This window comes from Echiichthys vipera (assembly GCF_963691815.1).
Source record: "Echiichthys vipera genome assembly, chromosome: 4".
Lineage (NCBI taxonomy): Eukaryota > Metazoa > Chordata > Actinopteri > Perciformes > Trachinidae > Echiichthys > Echiichthys vipera.
In genome coordinates this window covers 25,189,681-25,202,166 of record NC_139829.1, presented here as the reverse complement: position 1 = coordinate 25,202,166, position 12,486 = coordinate 25,189,681, and the positions used below count along the sequence as shown (strand labels likewise).

The 12,486-nt window shown below is 40.9% G+C and overlaps 1 protein-coding gene across 1 annotated transcript in view; it reads right to left on the bottom strand.

Annotated features, from left to right (window-relative positions):
- LOC310946001 (tetratricopeptide repeat protein 28-like) overlaps nt 1-12,486 on the bottom strand; it is a gene marked incomplete at its 5' end in the record, with an annotated part of 172,383 nt that overhangs the window by 158,708 nt on the left and 1,189 nt on the right. Inside the window, one exon of the mRNA XM_083912269.1 lies at nt 9,698-9,997. Within this exon, the coding sequence (XP_083768395.1) occupies nt 9,698-9,997 (300 nt within the window). The remainder of the gene's footprint in view (nt 1-9,697; nt 9,998-12,486) is intronic.

Genomic DNA, 12,486 nt, shown 5'->3' with positions numbered 1-12,486 from the left:
ATGTGCCCTGCGATAGACTGGCATCCTGTCCAGGGTGTACCCCGCCTCAAGCCCGATGTCAGCTGGGATCGGCTCCAGCCACCTCGCGACCCTGATAGGGACAAGCAGCTGAAGATGGATGGACTATATTATGGTAAAACTATGAATGTTTGAGCTTTCAGCTGGACAACAGAGGAGCAGATTATAAAATACATGGTATATACATAAAATACCACCATCAGAATTCACAGTAATTTACTAAATCAAGTCAACTAGAGCTGCTGTTAACGAGAAAACTACAAACATTCGAACTATATCAAAAACTATAACGCGATCACTTAGTGCAACATTGTAATCACCATCATCATCAAAAATAAGCCATTGATTAGGGATGTCAGGGTTAACCGATTTTGCCATTTTGTTTCATAAAGTCAGTTTCATAACCGTAACAACTGCAGAAACTACAATATATACTGGCATTTTGTGTTTGTGTGTGTGTGTGTGTGTGTGTGTGTGTGTGTGTGTGTGTGTGTGTGTGTGTGTGTGTGTGTGTGATCGTGTGCGTGTGCATGTGTGTGTGGTGAAATCTCCTCTTGCAAGTTACTCAACACAAGCACAAGTGTGTGTGCGTCACTTTGTTTTGTATATGAGAGAGTTGCCGTGCAAAGAAGCGGTGTGGGAGCATTTTGGATATCTACAAAATGACCAGGGACTTGTTGTAGAAGATGGATATCCAATTCACAAAGCATGCTGTCAAAAAGTGACTGCAAATATGTCCCAGCATCGTTTCACCCACCCCTCACCACTACAAGTCAATGAAAAAAAAAAAAAACACAAATTCAACTAGCTAATGTAAAGTTACTAAGTCAAAACAAAACCATTTAAAACTGGGCTGGAGTAGTTCACAGTGTGTTACTGTTTACTTTCTGACTCTTGGGGATATGTACTGTAGTAGTTACCTGGATGTAACTCCAGTTCAATGAGTACGTGCTGAACCTCTATATTCAATATAAAGTAGGCTGACGTGTTTCATGTGCAGGACTAAAAGAATGCCTGTGTGTATTTTTCCTTCCATGTTGTCGAATAATAAACTCCCAGATTAGTAACGGTATGATCAATATTTCTTCTGTTTCCGCGTGTGATGGCCCCATATGCTGCCACATAGAGTTAAATGTCAGTAACCCTCCAGCACACACTTGGGCTTCTAGACCTTTGACTTTTTGGACCACATACGCATTACCCACTCACCAACATCATTACCACACAGTTACTTTGATTTGCAGCCACTTAAACTTACGTAAAACACATTCAGTGTGTGTGGTTTAGAATTTCTTTAATCGCACATTGACACTACATTGTCTTTCTTTATGTTGAGTTTTAGTTTTCGGTCTAGCTGCCCTGTCCTGTGTGTGTTTATTGGTTTGATCTGCCGATGTAGGTTACCCTCATGTCTCATCTGGTTAGGTCTGTTAATTGAGTAAACATGTTGTTATGCTATCCTTTTTGTTCATTCCTTCTTTTCAGCAGGAGTTATGTTTTGTTGACCTCTTTTAAAAAGGCTCTTTAATTATTTTTTGGCTCCAGTTATTCCTTGTTAATTGGTTTTTGCGGAAACAAACCCAGTTTTTTTTTACTTAAAACCTGTATTTCTTTGTGCTCTGACCGCTTGGTCCACGACACAGCCATAGTCCAATATGACACAAAGCAGACTGGATGACAGTGAAAACAATTAAGTTAAATACTGAGAAAAACAGAGAAGTAACTCAGAAAAAGGTGACACACTTAAAACTCACGTCTAGACAAACTTTTCTTTTAAGTAAGTAACTGATTTCATGCTGATTTTTCTAAAACTACTGCTATGCTTTCCAAAAATACTAGTCAGCCACCTGGAAACTAAATTAGTGGCACCTTTATCCCTACCAATTTATTTCTCTTGGAGGAACCAGGGCATACTGTATGACTCATTCGGAGAAGGAGGTTACATCATGAATAGGTGCCGTATGAAACAGACCACAAGCTAAGAGAGGAACACTTTCCACTTTCCACAGACCAAACCTTGCACCTCCTTAAAGAGGTGAAGGATATAACAATACATGTGTGATATTATGCATCCACAGAATGACTTTGCTTTATTCTAATCTACGTGGTAGTATTGGTATGTATCTAACACAGCTGCTGGCGCTGATACAAGAGAAAGAAGCGTACTAGTCAGCTAAAGTTCAGAGGTGAAGACAATGGGATCAGGATGCAGATCAGAGTAGGAAAAAAACTCTCAGCTCTGCTATTCATCTTGCTGTGCTTATGCAGTGTATACTAATGGGCTTCTTGCAGGTTGCTCTCTGCTCTACTCTATTTCCCCAATGGGAGTGTTTCTTCCCTGCAGCAGAGCAGAGCCAGGCTGTGCTAATTCTGGAGACATCCAGGTCTCGGGACCCGAGCTTCGCAAAGCTCCCAGGTGGGAGGGGCCGGCACAATATGAGGCTGACAGCGAGATGAACACCTGGAAGAAAAAAAAAGAGCATCTGTATAACCTAAGAGGTGATATGCTAGGAGCAGGGTGCAATTGTTTTCCTCATTTCCTCAGGCTTGTAAAGCTGATCCACTATCAGCGGCAGGCTGTTATGCCATGAGCATGGCAATGAGCTGGCTTTCTCTGAGCCTTTTGACATTTCTTGCCATGTAATAGCAAGCAAAAAGCTATTAAGCTGGTAATCAATTGATGTATCCGGAGGGAAAAAGCATTCTGAGTGTGCAGACATTCTCTAACATGATTGAAAGTTTCTTGTTTGAGGTGCTTACCTAGGCTTTGACAAATTTTATTTCTTTTGGGACAAAGAGACTGATGCATTTAATTTTCTCAAGAGTTTATCTGCAAAATGGAATGACAAAAGTAGAAAAACAATTTATATTATTTAACTAACACACAATAAAGTTCAATACTGACCAAATTAGCCAGAATAAAACACACACACACACACACACACACACACACACACACACACACACACACACACACACACACACACACACACACACACACACACACACACACACACACACACACAGGGGAGAAGATGAGCTGGTCAGTAGGTGTTTGATAGGGTGTTGATAGGGTGTTTGACAGGGTGTTGATAGTCCTGACAGATTATCCTCAGGGTGACATCGGCTCTTAACTCTGACTCATCCTTGCCCCCAGGACAGTCTGGAGACAGACCACTGTGAGGTGAGAGGGAGGTCATCACACACGCACACGTCATACCGCATTACATCATCCGACGGTGAAAACCTATTTTTTGCGAGCTTGTGTGGGATCCAACAGAGCACCGAAGATATATACTGTACAAAGCTTATGGTTAGTGTAAAAAAGAAGAGGCCAATTTTCTTTTCTTTCTTTTTTTTTTTTACTTTATGTGTGTGTCTGTGTGTGCCTGGTGTTTCTTGAAAGCAGATTAAATTTTACTAAACACTACAATTTGGTGGGGCGCCTGGGTGGCAGAGAGGAAAACCACTTGGCCACCATCACAGAGATCCGGGTAAGCAGGATTTGGAATCAGCCGTTCCAAACTGTATTAAAAAAAAAGGAAAAATACTGAACACATCAACAGAATATTGGGTTAGTAGACTGAAAAAAGCAGCGCAACTCTGGATGTAAATTCTATCAGTCATATTACTGGCATCCTTTACATGTTGTGCCTGTGCTGTATTACTCACTGGCAAGTCAACAGAGACACAGAAACAACACACTGTAGAAAACGGTATGTGTTGGATGGTGATGTGTTCAATTTTGAGTGAGTTATTAGACTGAAAGAAGGGGATATGATTCTGGGTGCAAATTGCATCAATCAGGGTCACAAAAATGCAGTAGCTCAAAGAGACTTGTGCTGCATATTACTGAATACTATCATAAGGAATACAAAAAAAGACAGGGTCATTCAAGAACGAAGCGTCTTTCAGCAGAGTGTCATGTGCACAAAGATACCGAGTAAGAGAGAACAGGAAGTGCTGTTGAAATCAAAACAGCAGACCCGTGTGTGTGTGCGTGTGTGTGTGTGTGTGTGCGTGTGTGTGTGTGTGTGTGTGTGTGTGGTCACTTTCCCTCCATCATGGTCCGTGCATATGCGCAGCGCCGCTTAGCCACAAAGGAAAAAGACAGAATTTAACTGCTCCCGCTCATTTCACAGATTTTCCAGACAAATAATTTCGGGTTTGTGCCCGCTAGCGCCAACCCTCCGTCCCTCCCGCTCTCTCTGGCCTATAATTACATGCCATTCATTTGATTTGTTCATTAGTTCAAGCCTCGGCTGGGTAGAAGCAAAACGGAACCCTCTTATTAGTGGTTCATGACTCTACTCTCTCCATGGTGAGCGCCGGAGCTACGGTGGAAAACAGCAGCAGGGCAGTGGAAGCGGGGAAACTGGTGGGAAGACCTTATTTTAACCCAAGGCACACATTTTCATGAAGAGAGACAGCAGGGAATGCAAACTTTCATAATAAGTGTATATCCGTGAAACCTCTTACATAGGAACACTGCTTTGGTGGTCAGAAGGTCAGCTAACTCGTGATCACCAAACACTGATATTACGGTCAACAAAAACTGCAGACATGAACTAAATATTTTGCAAAGAAGCACTTTTCTGATGGGATTATAGTTGCATTTTTTCCATATAATGCACTGTGGTGCTTTTTAGAAAATGCAATTAAATCAAAGTTGCTTTAGTATAGAACTAGGACTGGATACTTTATCTTCTGGGGTGTAGTATGCTGTAACAGATTTGAGTTGACTTTGAATAGGTTAATATATTCCTGTAATCTTCCAATAAATCTATATATTTTCCCTTTACCTCTATCCAGCTCATTTTTAACATTTACTACAAGGTTTAGATAAGTAATATATGTTTTGCAATTTGCAAATGTTGCTGTTTTTGTATGGAGCGCCTCTCTTACGTCAGCTCCACCGCTCAATTTTAAATAGTTTGAGCTCCTCAAATCTTCAGAAAGACACCAATAATTACTTCTGACTATAATAAACCTGAAATGTGCCTCATCTGTGCAGCGGGATCTTGTGAAGGATGTGCAGTTGGAGAAGAGCCCCATCTGTGCCCCATTTTTCACTAGAACAATAATTTGCAAGCACAAAGAGGGCAAAAAGCATACATAAGATCTGAGAATGCTACGTGGTGAGCAACTTTTCTGCACAGTATTATAATGAGTCTCTGCTGCTCTGCGCTCGGTATTCTCATGACTAACTGGAGGCATTCATATTTAATAACTGTTTATTCATAACTACAGGCAGGTATGCAGGTTGATGTCAGCGGCATTCACTTCTTGCAAATCATACCAAATCATACTAATCATAAATATGCATCAAGGGATATCATAAATATTCATTAATTCATACTGTGGCCCCAAATAGATTAAGAATGTTGCACTGTTTTTTTTATTTTGTCTAATTTACATTCTATGTTTCTAATCAAAACTTTTTAAGAAGTTGGTGAGAAAATATATGGTCCACAAACAATCAGCAGTTTTACTTTTCAGACCAAATTATCGTCACTGAAATCTAAAATTACACAGGTAGTTTTGCTCTTAGGCTACAGTTAGGCTCTACGCCTACTTCAGCACAGTGGTGCTTTGAGCTAAATGCTAATGTCAGCATGCTAATAAGTTCACAAATGTAATGCTAACATGCTGATGGTCATCAGGTATTATGTTTACCAGCTGCTAAATTTAACTAGTTAAAATAATGTCAGGAGATTATCAAAGTCAGTAAGATATATTGTCTGGGAACCAGGAATGAGACAGACATTGCATTCCATAGAGCCATGCAGCCAGCTTGGATAAAAAGCCACTCGGTGGGATGGTTGACAGCTTAAACTTTGCAAAACATTTGATTCAACAATTTCAGAGCGAACAATACAAGAGAATACAAGCTCTACACTGAATACACACACATGAGTGTATACATCAGTGCTATGATAGCGAATTAAAACACACAAGCCACCTAAAACCTGATCTCTTCTCTACAAATACAGAAACAGACATACTTTAGCCCACTTAACTGTGATGTTTTTAGTTCATTATTCAACCTGTCTCAAAATAATAGTACAGGTCACCATGATGATATAAATATTTCAGAACGTGAGAATGAAAGCAGGAAGAAAGGTACAAGCTGTAACCTCTCTCCACATGAGATCAAAAGCCAGGTTCTTTATTCTTTACACACACACACACAGATCGGATGAGGGCTGGTTTAATGGACTGTCATATCAACAGGAGTGCATTACACCCCAGTGGTTTTCATCCACATAAAAGCGGAGTACTGCTGAGAATGGCAAAGGATGAGGTCTTCAAAAATCACACAATTCTGTTTCTCCCTTTTCTGCGTACAGTAACAACAAAAGCCAGTGTCATCACCCAGAACTGCAGGAAAAAATGTGCTTTATGCCTCATCAGGGTGTCAGCATCCACTCCTTACACAATTACTGGATATGCTGCTGCTGTAATTAAAGTCCCCTTTCAGCACTCCACACACCATGACCTTTTCTAATGCAAACATTCATTGTCTCAGTTAAACCCAAGGCCCCTCCACTGGGATGTAAATGGACATTTTTATGTTGGTGAAAAGAAAGATATTTGCTATGCTATATCCTTAGGGACTGCAGATGCTAATTAGCGGAAGGCTAACTCTGGTGTAATGCATGAAATGGTTACATTTATGCTTTTAATTGCACATGGTCCCTTTCAAATCAAATGTTCAGAAAATTAGAAATGCAAGTATAGTATAAAAAAACAAATATGTTGTTGCTTTGTCTGGGAAACATTCTTGATGGGTTTTAACTTTAGCAATAAACACTTGAGGAGATAGAATACCCTTGATAGGCACCATCATAACCTATAATCAGAAGATATGCAAACGATAGAGATGTTTCCCCTGACACTGCAGTGCCAGTCGTCTTCTGGTTCCCTGGGAACTCTCCTGTCAGCGCTCACGCAGGAGAATGGGAGTGATAGCAGAAAAGGCTGTTTGTTTAACATGTCACCGGAACAGCCGTGTTGAGAGGGAGGGACCAGAAGGAGGCGCAGAATAGACAGGGAATCCATCTAGAGAGAATATTGTCCTCTCAGTCTAAAAACCCTAAAAACACTTGCAGTGCAACACTGAATCACAAAATACCCACTGGAAATAAAAGCTAAAATGTTTTCCATCAAACACCAATGGTAAACACACACCAATATCTACCAAAAATGTTAATTAAAGCATACAGGTTTGCTGCAGTATCATCCCTTTCGCACTTAATCGTGCTAAGGAAAAGAAGCCTGATTATACACGTATATTCTCCCAGTTTCCCTCCAGACTGGCTCAGACACTAAATTTGAACAGATACACACGAGTGTGCAGTCCTTGTCTATGAAATGACACCCTATTTTGTTCTCATTTAAGCTTTTTGTATTCAGTAAGAGGGTGAGGTACAAAGGGCCTAAAGCTGTCTTGGGTCATTAAACCACACATTTTCTTTCTTCTTTCAGAATGTGTTTTCTGGCACTTACAGCAGGCAAAGCTGACAGATTAGACAGGGGGTTCCTTCCCGGGCTGGCTGTGGGCTTTAGGAGGGTGGGCTGCTCGCTGATGCTTGGGGCAGCAAAACCACGCCTGTCACTGTTTGACGGGCCAATCCAGAAGTGCGGTCATGAGGAGGTATGATTGATGATATTATGTACTCACACAGGATCTGAATGCCAGCACACTCCTGTGATTTAATCCCTTTTCCTTCATCAAACATCCAGGCGTGGCAGATGGACTGTACAATGCCATACCTCCATTTCCCCGAGGCCAACGCCATAAGTGTCAAGACCACCATTACTAATGCAGCACTACCTGAATACAGGAGTTAATACTGTTCATTCATATCCACTATAGCACATCAATACAAAAAGATCAAATTCTTATTAGAAGATCTGAGTTTTGTTTGAGCTGAGAATGTGATATTTTTCCTTTCTGATGGATGTTTTGTGATCTTGGCCACCACCTGTACATTAATCACAAAGAAGACGATGGCTGTGTTGCTACACGTTTAAGCACAATTCTATATTTATATGAAAGCCAGTCATGATGAACATTTCCTTGAAAGAACTGAATGTAAATAAGCATCTTGGAAATGAAATTGCCTGAATGCCATTTTTCCTGCACAGACAAAAATGCTTTTAACAGCATTCCTATTTGACAAGATTGACCCCTGGTGGTGACTCAAGGAACTTAATGTAAAACATGAACATGGACCCTTCTGTATAATTGTCAATACCACAGACATATTAATCCTGTTGTCTCGTGTTACAAAGTAAAACACCAGGACCAGGCAATACATCAACACTGAGTCTGCTAACACAAACGTCATCATGAGAGTCAAAGCTGTCAGGCAGTAAATCCAAGAATAAGCAGAGCTACACTGCCTAGATTAAGCCAACCATCCCCCAGTCAGACCACAAAGGCGTTCATTGTACTTGGATAGCATATAAAGAGAAGAAAGGAGAATGATTTTGGCAGTGATTTTCAATTATAGTTTGGCCTAACTGGCCTCAGTGAGTTATGAAATCACTCCCGAATGAACGCGATGTACTCTATGTTAAAGCTTAGATGCTACAGAGGGAGACAACATGGAGGGGAGACCATTGCTGTGGAAGAGGTCATATCAAATGACATGGAAAAAGGAACTGTATTGAAAAAACAACAGCTGGACAGCAACTGTATATTCATAAAAACAAAAATGTGAAGAAATACAGTGAACAATCAAAGGACAATATACGTCGGGGCGATGCAGCAAACCCCATAACATTATCTATGTAATAAAAGCAGACAGTCCCAGTTCTCACTGCAATGCCACACTTTGGCAGAAGAGGAAATCTATCTAAGCATCCGAAGATACACGACCTCAGATCAAAGAAGAGGTGGCCACTGATGCATCATTGGTAGTGACAAATCATCATCAATACCACTCTACCACATTATCATCAATCTCTCTCTCGAAAGACAAAAGTATCTCTCCATGCTAAATCGTGAAATCGATGCATTTCTATCACTGAGAGGAATTGGTCTCCAAGTGATCTCTCCAGCTGAGTAATGTGAAATCTATCACAGGTTAGTCCACATGGCCTGGACAAGATCAAAGACAAGACCCCAGAAAAGTTGTAATTGATCAGCAGCCACAATAATGCAACCGAGGAGTGAAAATATGAGTAAAATCTTAAACACTTCCAACTGAAGTTAAATCATCTAATATTTGTGAGAGAAAAAATGGAGCAAAACAACAGTAATATATCTACTGCACTACCTTTTTACCTACTGTATTACTATGACCTCCTATACTGATGTGTCGATGTCATCTCAATGTCACTTTCATCAGCAACACTTACAAAAGAAACTCTTGTTTTTACACATTGTAAAAACAGCACGTGCCCCATTTTAACCTATACAGCCATGTCCTGATAATTAAAGTTCATATTGGCAATGATATGGACATCAGAGCCCCCAAATTAGATTTGATGTTAAAGATTTAATTTCTTGGCAATGATGCTCTGTTAATGCACTTGAAAAAAGTCAGTAATTCCTGTTTAACGAGACAAAATGTTATTATACGCAGGGTAAAAAACCTGAGGCTTGTGGCAAAAAAAAAATACAATTTGATGTACGTATCCAGAGTTGAAGCTGTAGAGGCACACTTACCTTGGGCCACTTGGAATTGAGCTCGCAGGCTTTTTCAGCATCGTCCAGTGCCGCCTGGTGTTGTCCCAGTTTGAGCAGCGCTGCTGAACGGTTGCTATACAGGATACAGTTCTGTGGGTCAGCTTGCAAGGCATTAGTGTACAAATGAACGGCCGCCTGAAAGTCCCCACGTTGACACGCCTCATTGCTCTGCTGCACTTTCTCCATGAACTCTGCTTTGCTGAGACCACACCTGACCCGTTCGTCTCCAGAAACACAGCGAGCAGGTCTGCCCGCCGTCCGAGAACTGAAGATGGAAATCTGGAGAAACGAACAGAGAGGAGCTAGAGAGATTTGCTATAATCAGACTTATTGCAAAAATCTCATAACACTAAAACGACAGGAGGCACTTGAGCAAGGAATTCAATAATAAACTGAATATACGGTAGTTGGAATAAGCATGTGAAGGTAGGTTCATGTTTGTATATGATGCAGGATGTTTTTGAAAAAGTGTATGATGAATGGTAAATGGACTTGTAGTTGTATAGCGCCTTTCTAGTGAGAGACTACTCAAGGCGCTTTTACAATGTTTGTCACATTCACCCATTCACACAGACATTCACACTGATGGCAGTAGACATCTACATACCATCTAATCTAACCATGCACACCACATTTACACACAGGCGCAGCCCGGGGAGCACTTCGGGGTTCAGTGTCTTGCCCAAGGACACCTTGACATGTGGAGGTGGGGATCGAACTGCCAATCTCTCGAATGGAGGACGACCCAATCTGCCACAGTCGCCCCATTTAGCATGTAAGCATGTTTGCCACAGAAGAAACAAAAAACATATACAGTCCCACAGACCTTTTTCGTGGCACACACTTTGACATGTGATAGCAAGAAAAACAACTGGATGAATTTGATATCATTTGGCCACCTCCAGGACCCTAGTATTGCGCATGCTGGCTCAGAGTTATGGCTTTTTGGGACACTGAACTCACTGGACTGAGCCATTTTTAGGTTTATTTGTTCCACCTATGCCTTTCCTGTTATGGTCAGTGTCAGTGTCTGTGTGAAAAAGATGTAGATAAGCACCCTGAAACTGTCAGCGTATAAAGTTCACTGGAAATCCCATTCTAAAATATAAATGTAATAATAATTTGAGACTAACTGAACAATCAATCTATCTTTTGGGGGTATATTGATTTATGACCTAAAATTGAAAACAAAGTTTCCAAAATAATCCAATTTATGTTGAACTGTAATTCTGCAAGCAAAGTCTGAAATTACCCTGTATAGCCCAAAAGCAATTTTAGTCAAAAGCAACTGGACTTGGTTGTTTGTCTAGGAAGAAGTTTCACCTCTAATCCAAGAGGCTTCATCAGTTCAATTCAATTCAATTCAATTTTATTTATTTATAGTGTCAAATCATAACAAAAGTTATCTCAGGACACTTTACAGAGTAGGTAAAGACCACACTCTATGACTTATTTATGATTTACATAGACCCAACAATTCCTCCGTAGAGTACGGTGGCAACGAAAACCTTCCCTATAACAGGCAGGAACGTCAGACAGACCCAGCTCTGTGGAGGACGGACATCTGTCTTGACCGGTTGGGGAGGAAGAAAAGGAGACAGACACATTTCCAGAGATGCTATAGATAATATCTATACTAATGTGAATATGACTTATATGTTATGGCAGTTAATACAGCAGAAAAGTGGAAACAAGCACAGCTAAGGTGATAGATTATGAAAAGTTTGTGTACGCAACTGACCAGGCTGGGACTGGTCCAACTAACTGGTGCGGAGATCCAAGTATTTAACCTCTCACAAGGCGGATGATGTCACTGGAACTATTTGTGCTCCAAGTGCCAACGACAGTCGTTGGTGGGAAGTAGGTTTCAACTTCGTTAGTGATCTATTGAGTCTTAACGACAGTCGTTGGAGTAGAGAAGGCATCGCTAAACAGAAGAGGAGGTCTGAGACACCACTTATCTCTTATTTACAATGCTGCCCTTTCATCCCTTCCCAGGAGATTCAACAATCTAATCTCAAAGAACAACTGTTCACAAATGGCCCTCCTGTGACTCCAACGACTGTCGTTACTTACCCTGTATTGCACATGTAATATAGTTTCCCTTTCAGTTGTTGTTCAAGCTAAATGAATTGAACAATCTCATCATATTCATAATAAAGAGGTCTTTAGCAGGGTAGGGTTATATCTTTCACTTCCTTTCATTTTAAACATACAGCCCATAACAATTCTGATATTCACCGCCTGTTATTCTGCAGTTTAGACTCACAAGAATAGTGTAAAGTTAAACCTAATAAAGACATCTTCACTGCGCTAACAAATCTCCTACCACACCAAGACAACAACACATGCCTTAGAGCAAGGCCGCCGGCATTAATGTGGGATTGAATTATCGCTCCCATTCGTATTCATCTCATTACAGTCCTGAACCGACTGGCTGGCAAACCGTTTGAAGGTAAGACCAGTCATCACAATGACTCGAGTCGTACTGTAGCTGCATCAAACCAATACAGTCTGATCGATTAAGTAGACGAGCGCAGTATCCATTTAACAGGAACAGTTTTCTGAGTATCACTGAATCATGCAATTCATCTCGGGTTGCATGTTTTTAGGGCCAGCTTCCATTATACCTCTTTCTCACCACACCTCCTCAGACTGAATTCTGGGATAGGGCAGGCTTGGTAATTACTTCCAGAGGCCCGGGGAGTAGACGCAGCAAATATGAGGGCTTTGGGTATCAAGTAGATTCAACATCAAGTTACAGTGCA